We start from the raw sequence: 10983 nt of genomic DNA on the forward strand, positions 1-10983 counted from the left end.
TAATGCAGTTCTGTTTATTTTTAATTATTTTTCTCCCCACAGGAGATCAGTCCTCACATTCCTCCACATGATAATGAGACTAATGCACTGTAGTTGTGGTCACAGCTACAGTGCTTACCCCCACCTTTGTGAAATGCATGACTTAATTGAAAGCAGAGCACTCATTTTTACGACGGCTTCTCCTGTTCAACCCCCACGGAGGACATCTGCTTCTGATTTAGATTTCCTCCATCTCCATCCCTCACTTAGCTCAGATGACCGTGGGTCTTGTTAGGGCCCAAGCACCAGGCCATCTGAAGGTCCCTCTTGAAACTAGTTGTTTTCTTACGACTGTACTGCCCACAATTGACTCACCTGTTTTGGAGCTTTAACATATCCGAAAATTCCCCACACCTCTCAGGTGCGTGTATCATGGGGGCTATTCACAGATTTCCCAGATGCGACCCCTTGGAGAGGTAAAAACAAATGGCGTCAGTCAACAGTTTCACCAATGTTCACAAAATTCAGTAGACGCGTCTATCATGGCAGGATACGCAAAACAGTCTAAGGAACCCACGCTGTAAAACAACAGGAAGTCGACCATTTTGTTTGAAACCACTTTTTCTTTTGCGAATTTGGCCATTCGAAGTGGTCATACTTCTTCTGGGGTGTTCATCTGATCGCTATCAAACTTGAACCAGGTATACTAGAACAGGGGTTCTCAAACTTTCCAGGTCCAGTAATTTCTACAGTACTGTATGTGTGACTGAATGTGTGTGACTTTAAAAGTCTGTTGAAGGACGTCCGAGTCAGTGAATGAGAGTGTCAAGTTGGCTGGCTGTTAACTGGCTAAACCATGAGCTACTCTGTGTTGAGTGACTGTGTCAGTTGTGGCAAACGGCAAGTCGTGAATATGTGCTTGTGTCTCTGTTGTTACTTTTGTTCAATAAAGCGACTGAAAGTGCACCGGCGACTGTGTCTATCCTTGACCACAGGTAAAGGGCTTACAATTAGCTCTAACTAGCGGTGGTAGGCTATATTAAATTAGCTAACGATGCTTGCCTTACCGTAGACGTGCAGTTGTGTAAGCCAGTTCTGATTTGCAGTAGACAGGTTGCACTTTATCCTCTTTTTTCAAGTGTGAAATAATCCCAAACTTTGGACATTCTCTGCATTTATGCACTCTTTCCTCCTGGCCCGCGCTCTACAGTGTGTACAATAATCAAAGCAAAATCCTGTGGTATAAAGAAAAATCATGATATAAATTAAGATATGTACGATATAAAAATCTGTGACATAGTGAAGCTGCAAAAAGTGAAGCACGATATGGCGTGGGACGACTATTTTGCAGACTCAAAAGTTACAGCTTGCGGACCCCAAGTAGTCTGGGCACCCCAGTTTGAAAATCTACTGTTATAGGGAGATGGATGAGGCTAAAATGCAAACCTTTTGCATTTTCACCATGGAGTGTGGGCAGAGAAAGGAGCGGAAGTTCAGTGATCGCCATGAAAAAGAAAACTCCACAAGCTCATGGTGAAACCCCCAGAATTCTGTGTTTAGGTCTGTTTTGAGGCCTTAAATGTCCTTTGCTATGGGACACAAAGCAGGAAGGAGGCTTCTTTTGCTCCCTCCTGTTCCATTTCTGCCATTTTTTGTGGTTTAGTTTTACTGTCTGTATTTGTTATATTTATTGCAGTTATAAGATCAGTAATCATGCGATAAAAGCTGTGGAATCGTGTTCTATTCGGGGGCTGAGTGGGAGTACTGCAGTTGTCTCAAGAGTGTACAGAAAGCTGTGGATGTGGAATTTTTGCAGCGTGTGTGTTGTTTGTGTCCTGTGTGTGTGTGTTATAGGGTAAGGTAACAGAACGCGAGAGGGACTGTGGCAGTATGTTTGCTTGTGCTTGTGTGTGGCCATGTTTTGCATTGAGATTGCATCAGTGAATGTGTGTTTGTGGTACATGCCTCATTTAACAGTCGACTAAACCCCTGTGTGTGTGTGTGTGTGTGTGTGTGTGTGTGTGTATGAGTCCCAAGCACCAAAGGAAGATGTGGTTGACCAATGATGGTGGAGCTACCCTGTCCTCTCTTTGGACACCGTCTTAAACACACGCACACGCACGCACGCACACACACACGCGTGCACACACACACACACACACGCGCTGACCGTCATCTCTAGCCTCCAACACAAAAACAAATATTGACTTTAATAAGTGAGCCGCCACTGTCCGTGTGACATGACAAACACAAAACGATCTCCTCTAACCGAAGCCGTTCGAGCAATGTATTGCTCTAGCTCCACCTCTAACACACTCAGTGGCTCACATAGGCCCACTCAGCTCTTAGATTGGCTTGAGTGGCTTTAGTTGCATCGAGAAAACCAAACATAGCAGGCTCATCTCCAGTTTTGCACAGTGCGATAATGTAATTCCACGAAAGTCGTCACGGCTTGTGTGCGTATTATGACGGTTTTGTAAACGTTACTTCAGAGCCAGCGCGGTGTGCTTATTTTCTTAGTTTTGAGTTGTCAGTGAAATGAAAATGTGTGTGAACCTGTATGCCCAAAATCCCAAATGATTCCCTTTACTTTTTATACCAAAGCACAAGCGGGGTTGAGGCACAAGTGTCCAGATATTTTTGGGACATCATGTTTGGGTGGTCGGTGAAACGTACCGTATTTTCACGACCATAAGTATTAAAAGGCGCAGTCTCAGTTACGGGGTCTATTTCTGTAATTAACACATACATAAGGCGCACCGTTTTATTGGGCGCATGCATGGTAAATAATACGCTAGCTTAAAACATACAGTAGCATGCATGCACGCTAAAACAATGTTTTTAAAAAGGCAGCGGGAGCAAAACTGAGTTCGGTTGTACTTTATTGATGTATTTAACAATGTACTCAGGTTATTTTTTTTATCAATCCTCATCCACAAATCCATCAAAGTCCTCCTCTTCTGTATCCGAAATGAACAGCTGGGCAAGTTCTCAATCAAACACGCCAGGTTCCCTCTCGTACTCGTCGGAGTCAGTCTCGTTGCCATACGGCTCCTCAGAAATGATGCCGGCGGCTTTTACGAAAGCTCGAACAACAGTGGAAGCAGACACGTTAGCCCAAGCATCCACAATCCATTCACAAATTGTGGCGTAACTCGCCCGGCGCTGCCTCCTAGTCTTAGTAAAGCTGTGTTCGCCATCTGTCATCCATCGCTCCCACGCCGCTCGCAACTTCACTTTGAACGCCCTGATTACACTGATGTCCAGCGGTTGGAGTCCCTTTGTCAAGCCTCCCGGAATGATGGCAAGCTCTGAGTTATTGCACTCAGTCGAATGGTGACTGTAGAGACGCTCCTCCCGGCTCGAGTTGGGTCTTCCAACTCGGGCCACCTCACCTTGTTTCCGCGGAAACTCAGCTTCATCTTCTTGACTTGGCGAAGCTCGTTTTCCAGCTTCCTCCACTTGCAAACCATGAATTCGTTGATCTTGAATTCTCTCGTGGCTGCTCGATTCCCATGCTCCTCCGCGTAACTGATAGCTTGCAGTTTAAACTGTGCTTCGTAAGCGTGTCTCTTCATAGGTGCCATTTTCGGGGGTCCTTACCCAAACCGATGTTGTTTTGCACAATGTACATACTATATACCTAATGGGGGGGCGCCTTTAGCGTCCTCCTTCACGCGCACCCTTCCCCCTTTTAACGTCCACATGCTGTCCTCAGTCATGTCCGTCTTTCCTCTATAAAAGCAGCGTGTCGGCAGGAAATGCTCCCAGATTTTGGAACTCGGTGCACACATAAGGCGCGCCGCATTATAAGGCGCTCCGTCCATTTTGGAGAAAATGTAAGACTTTTAAGTACACCTTATGGCCGTGAAAATACGGTAATATCAACCATGCCTGTTCATTACATCAGCTTGGTCTTCATAGACCTCCATGAAAGGCAGCGTGTTCCAGTGATCCAAAACAACTGAACACAGCGTTGTATCTAATAGTAATGGGCATAATAATCCATTATTTGATCATGAAATATGAGGAATTCATGGTTGATTGAAGCAAAATGGAGTGCACTACTTGTTGAGTCAATCTCAACTAGTTTGCGTTCTAACCATGACGTCAGCTGAGGGACGTTAAGCTACATCCATGGAAATCCCTCCGGGCAGAACTGTTATGCTTAAAACAACAATTGATCATTCATTTTTACTATTATCGATCGATCAAAGAAATTTAGTCTGATCGCGTTGGATGTTGGATCATGTTCAAATCTTGTGCGTTCGTAACAGTACTTTAAACAGCAACATCGCACAATATGGCTGAAATTTTAAAAGACAGTTAACAGTTTATAGCTATCCGTATTATTGGAACCTGTTTGTTTTTTTGTACTTATTTGATGGTACAAAATCAAATGGATGCTACATTGTGCTAATGTGCGACCACATGTTTCTATTTTTGCTAACACAGCTATTGACATTGGTCAAAAATGATCTTAATTTTTGAGGAATTTATGACTCCTTTGGGTTAAAAGAAATTTAATTGAGCAAGTTTGCCACTCGGTGTAGCAACTACACTCAATTGTAAAGTCCTGTGGGATACATTGTGGTCAAATTAGACCATGTATTACAAAAGACAGTTATCATTGTATGCGCTGTTACATTCAGGTACATTACCATTGCGTCTACTATTACTGGTATTAAGGAAGAAGAAAGATTGGTAAATAATACTTTATATGATTAAGGGCAAACTGAGAAGGCAGTTCAGTTACTAGTTTATTCATGTTTTTTCCATTGTCTTATATGTAGATATCAATACCTCCTCTGGTTAAACGGAGGTATTGATATCTACATTTTTCAAAGTAAGACTTTGAAAAATGTTTTACTATTAAGAATTTATTTGCTAAGCATGAAAATAAGAAAATAAAAAATTCCTATTAAAAACTTTGTAAAACATTCTTTTTATGATGTTGTATTATAAAATTTATAGTCTTGTTAGTACATGTGGGCGAGGCACTTTTGGTGTATGACACTAATATAAATTTATAATTGATTTATTCCAGTTAGTCATATGGTTTGGAGCATTTTCTTCAGATTGACTACAACAAAAGTGAATCTCCCTGAATCAAAACCAATTTGTCATCAACTTGCAGAGGATTTTTATTTATTTACTTATTTTTTACTGTGTGCACGTTATGAGCATCTTCCAAAGGGAGCTTCATCCGCTCTGAAAACATTCAGCTGCAGACGGAGTGTGCAGCGAGGCCAAAAGTCAAGTTTGGCGCTTGGAAGCTGCGTGGAGCCAGAGAGGAATGATCATGAGGAGAGCTGTTTCTGTCCCGCTGTGGTTGTAACATGCAGGGGAGATTTGATTTGAGCAAGTTGTCCTGAAAATAATGAGGGGCTATGTTTGCCTCTCTTTAACTGTGGTCAAAGTTTGACTGTCAGGTAGTGTCCCAGGCTCCTGGCTGTTTCTTAGCTAACGGATGAATTTTGTTGACACCAACTGATATTTATTTAACTTGTATTCTTTTTTTAAAGCAGACTATGTTTGTTCTTGGTTTAAATGTTGGGCATACTACACGTGATACTTAACTGGGTGAAAGGTTGTCCTCACAAGTACTTTCAATTTAGATCCAGATAAAGGTCCAGGAATGTTTGTATCTAATTGGACATGTGTGGAATCAAACTTGAACCTGGCTCAGTTGTTATTTGATGGACAATTGTAATTACTAAAAAGCTGGAAGCAAGGAGAGACTTATTTTCTTGGATTTTGGATTGATATTTGTCTGATGTGCACTTTATCATGTTGATTTTATAGCAATTCAGAAGGAATTTTAGTACGGCTATAACGGATGACCCCTTTGCCCCTATTAGTCTGTTTAATCTAGGTTCCACTGTACTGTAATTTGAAAAAACAGCCAACAAGAGGCAGCGGTTATTTGTATCGGAATAATGTGTGCAACTACCCATGGTTATTAGTTGTATGGCTTATTGTATGTTTTTTCAAAATGTAGTTGTAATAAGAGGTTTCTGTCTTGCCTGCCCCATAGCTCAGACATACAGTATAAAGAAAACAGGAGATTGTTGTCCCATGTAGAAAACTGCCAGAAATTCTTGTAGCTCCTTTAATGTTACTGCAGGCCTCCTTCCAGCCTCCCATTTTAACACGGGTGGGTAGACTTTTTATATCCACTGTATATTTTAATAATGATGACTTGCAATGGCAGTCAATGTCCAAATAGACAGAGTGCATGCACCTAAACAAAATGTCATCACACGTGTTTTGCAAAGTCACATTTTCCAGCCTGTGTGTTGTCAGGGCAGGAGATGCAAGGCTGGCTGACAGTGAGTCGGATTGGGTGGGGCAAAGGGGGGGGGGGGGGGTTGAGGTCATTCGGTTTTGGGGGCCGTGTCGAAGCACAGCCGTTGGTGCTTATGGCCGTCTTCGTGGGTGCTGATGCAAAGCGTTGACGTCTGTTAAGACAGCACCAGATGCTGCTGATTAGAGTTGCTATTACTCACACATGAGCTGGGACCAACTAAGGAAAGCCCGGAATGTGCAGTGCACCCACATACCCATGACCCTATACCTCCTATACACTCTCTAAAATATGTGTCCAATGTCAATGCCTCTAATGAAACCAATGTGAGGTCTTGCAGGGAACTACCAGCATCAAGTGTGAAAGTGCCATGTACATTGTTTGTTGGATTTGTTTTATTTTATTTTTTTTGATTTTTTTGCAAGCTGTTGCAAAAACCGCATTGTCAAATTTCTGGGAAACTTTGTGGACCATTTAATTATGGGTCATATCTGGACAAAAATGCAAACAGAGGGATTTGAATTCTGTTTTCTGCGGGCACAAACACAGTATGTTATTCTACTTTATTATTCGGAATATACACAATGGAAGGATTACTTCATGTTCGAAGATTCTTCAGTGAGTGAGCTCCAACTTTACAATTGCGAGCACAGATGTCTTCTTGACGAAACATCTTATTTGTGAAAGTGAGTGGATTGCCTCCCTCGTAGTGGCCTAAATCAAGTTGCCAACATTGAATCAGGGAAGCGTGCTCCTCCCAGCTCGATTTCTCTCGGGCGACTGTTCCCGATCATCTCCCTCACGGGAATCATAGGAATGATTTCATCATACAGCTGCGATGGAAGTATGCGTCATTTACACAAGCACACGCTGAGCCGTGTGTGTGCTAGATTGGTAAAGATTGTTATATTAGCAATGAAAGGATAGACACACCCGTTTGTCAAATATTATCATCGTTACACTGCAGCTAAATAAAACAGCACGTAATGGGAAAGAAGAAACACTTGGAGTGTATTTAATTGATTTTGTTCAATGCAGGCCCGGCCCAAAGGAGAAGGCCTGACCCCCTACCAGGGAAAGAAGAGATGCTTTGGCGAGTACAAATGTCCAAAATGTAAGAGGAAGTGGATGAGCGGCAACTCGTGGGCCAACATGGGACAAGAATGTATCAAGTGCCACATTAACGTCTATCCACACAAGCAGGTACGCCAGCCTTAACCCTCAATACAGGGAACTGCCAAATAGTTAGTGATTATTGCTAAATCACGCGAGATTTACGTTAAATCAGGCGCGACTTCACACTATGCGAGACTTCTTCTTCTTTAACTCTCACAACTCTTACATCTCCTGAGCTTTTCACTAAATCATGCTTTTAAATCACGACAGACTTGTTCAACTTTTACAGTGGGTACGGAAAGTATTCAGACCCCCTTAAATTTTTCATTCTTTGTTATATTGCAGCCATTTGCTAAAATCATTTAAGTTCATATTTTTCCTCATTAATGTACTCACAGCACCCCATATCGACAGAAAAAAAAACTGAATTGTTGAAATTCTTGCAGATTTATTAAAAAAGAAAAACTGAAATATCACACAGCCATAAGTATTCAGACCCTTTGCTGTGACACTCATATATTTAACTCGCGTGCCGTCCATTTCTTCTGATCATCCTTGAGGTGGTTCTACATCTTCATTGGAGTCCAGCTGTGTTTGATTATACTGATTGGACTTGATTAGGAAAAGCCACACCCCTGTCTATATAAGACCTTACAGCTCACAGTGCATGTCAGAGCAAATGAGAATCATTAGGTCAAAGGAACTGCCTGAAGAGCTCAGAGACATAAATGTGGCAAGGCACAGATCTGGCCAATGTTACTAAAAACATTCTGCTGCACTTAAGGTTCCTAAGAGTACAGTCGCCTCCATAATCCTTAAATGGAAGACGATTGGGACAACCAGAACCCTTCGTAGAGCTGGCCATCCGGCTAAACTGAGGAATCGGGGGAGAAGAGCCTTGGTGAGAGAGGTAAAGAAGAACCCAAAGACCACTGTGGCTGCGCTCCAGAGATGCAGTCGGGAGATGGGAGAAAGTTCTAGAAGGTCAACCATCACTGCAGCACTCCACCAGTTGGGGCTTGATGGGAGAGTGGCCCGACGGAAGCCTCTCCTCAGTGCAAGACACATAAAAGCCGGCATGGAGTTTGCTAAAAAAAAAAAAAAACACCTCAAGGACTCCAAGATGGTGAGAAATAAGATTCTCTGGTCTGATGAGACCAAGATAGAACTTTTTGGCCTTAATTCTAAGCGTTATGTGTGGAGAAAACCAGGCACCTGCTCATCACCTGTCCAATACAGTCCCAACAGTGAAGCATGGTGGTGGCAGCATCATTCCGTGGGAGTGTTTTTCAGCTGCAGTGACAGGACGACTGGTTGCAATCGTAGGAATGATGAATGCGGCCAAGTACAGGGATATCCTGGACGAAAACCTTCTCCAGAATGCTCAGGACCTCAGACTGGGCCGAAGGTTCACCTTCCAACAAGACAGTGACCCTGGGCACACAGCTAAAATAACGAAGGAGTGGCTTCAGAACAACACCGTGACTCTGACAATGATTTTTTTTTTCTGTCAATATGGGGTGCCGTGTGTACAAAATGAACAAAAGATTTTAGCAAATGGCTACAATATATCAAAGAGTGAAAAATTTAAGGGGGTCTGAATACTTTCCGTACCCACTGTATGTCTTGTAAGACTTCCTTCCATTTTGCTAAATTTCCACTAAATCATGTGAGATTTCTTTAATTTCCACACGACTTCCTCACATCTCACGAGTCTTTCTCACATCAAATGAGACTTCCACTAACTCACAAAAGACTTCTTCAACGCTCACGATACTTGCTGACTTCTTGCGAGACTTTCGTTAAATCATGCGAGACTTCCAGTAAATGACAAAAGATAGTCTTCACATCTTGTGAGCTTTGCGCTAAATCACACAAGACTTCTTCAATGCTCACAAAACATCTCACGAGACGTCCTCCAAAGCGCATGGGACTTCAGCCTATCTCTTTCAACCTGTGCTCAGTTAGCAGCTGAAGGGCTGATTTTTTTTTTTTTTGCTTTTTGGGAAACTTCGTTATTTCTCACTGCCAAGGCAACAATTCTTATAATTTTGAGCCAAGATGGCTGAAGTAGATAAGTTCAGATAGGTTCATGTTTCTTTTGAGGGCTCTGCCAGGCAAACAGGATTTTTGAGGGTGTGAGCGAATAGACTCTTCATGCCTGCTTGTTGACTTGAGGATATCACATATGGTCTCATTTAAAATGTAATAAAAATCAAGAGTACCAACAATTAATTTTGCCTTTTTGACACTAAACCAGCTCACAGTAAACTAATTGCATTTCCTGGATTCCATCAAAACCTAAAATAAATATTTCCTTAGTTAGGACACATTCATCCATGGGTAGCACATAATTGTGCTCAAGAGCTGCTGGAATTCCCCTCTTACTAAATGAAACCAGCATGAAATTTTATTCATCAAAATGCTGCTTTTTCCCAAAACAAACAAATGTTCCTCACAGGGCTTGGAGTGCTAAGCAGGATTTGCTCCTGAGAAAGAAGACATATTAATCCCAAACACTTAAAACTTTTAATATTTATACTTTTACACATTTTTCCAATTCCAAGTCCTGAATTAAATTAGGACTACATCTTGAGGCCCCGCTGGCCTTCTAAATACCACTCTCTGCCTGGCTTCGCTGGCAACATTAAATGTTAGTGTAAGTCATAACACCACCAAACAATGGAAAGGGCATACATAATGAGATCTTATCATGTTATTAACCATTTTTCCTCATAGAGTGGCCAGCAGTTATTTACTCAGCTGTAGAGTACCAGGCATTTCCTATGATGGTGGCCTTTTATTGTACAATTTATTTTTGTAATAATATTCAAATTCATATTCATCCATCCATTTTCTATACCGCTTATCCTCATTTGGGTGGAGGGTGAGCTGGAGCCTTACCCAGCTGACCTTGGCTGAGAGGCGCGTTACACGGTGGAGAGGTCGCCAGCCAATCGCAGAGCACGGACAAACAAACAACCAAACCACCACGAATGAATGTGGTTGGATGTTTGGTGGTGGCCGGAGGGGCCGTAGGCGCAGAATGGCATCCACGCGTCCGTCAGACTGCCCAGGGCAGCTGTGGCTATATAAGTGTAATGCATTATTATTATTATTATTATTATTAACCACTCACATTCACCTCTATGGACAATTTAGAGTCTTTATTGACCCTAACATGCATGCTTTTGGAATGTCGGGGGAAGCCGGAGTACCCAGAGAAAACCCAAGCAAGCACAGAGAGAACAGATCCGAGATTCAAACAGCGAACCTCAGAAGTTCGAGGCAGATGCGCTAACCACTGGTTGACTGTGCTGCCTTAAGCCATATACATATTTCTTCATAATATGTTTTGAACTCGACGCAAAGTTTCTTTCTTCCCACTCCAGCGTGACGTACAGTCCTTAGTCAGACTCAATAATGTCCAGCAGCTTTACAGATACCAAGTCTGCTGTGCTGGCAGTGTGGGTCATGCTAATGATGTATGGAAAAAAGAAGGCATCTATATAGAGGATAACACAGCTAGCGAGATTTATCCTTGGCTTTAATGTTCATCTCCCCGCACCATCTTGTTTCCA

The 10983-nt window shown here is 42.4% G+C and overlaps 1 protein-coding gene across 1 annotated transcript in view; it reads left to right on the forward strand.

Annotated features, from left to right (window-relative positions):
• Positions 1-10983, forward strand: part of zcchc24 (zinc finger, CCHC domain containing 24) — a 50346-nt gene that overhangs the window by 30175 nt on the left and 9188 nt on the right. The window contains exon 3 of the mRNA XM_061788949.1: positions 7325-7489. Within this exon, the coding sequence (XP_061644933.1) occupies positions 7325-7489 (165 nt within the window). The remainder of the gene's footprint in view (positions 1-7324; positions 7490-10983) is intronic.

This window comes from Phyllopteryx taeniolatus, chromosome 11 (genome assembly GCF_024500385.1).
Source record: "Phyllopteryx taeniolatus isolate TA_2022b chromosome 11, UOR_Ptae_1.2, whole genome shotgun sequence".
NCBI lineage: Eukaryota > Metazoa > Chordata > Actinopteri > Syngnathiformes > Syngnathidae > Phyllopteryx > Phyllopteryx taeniolatus.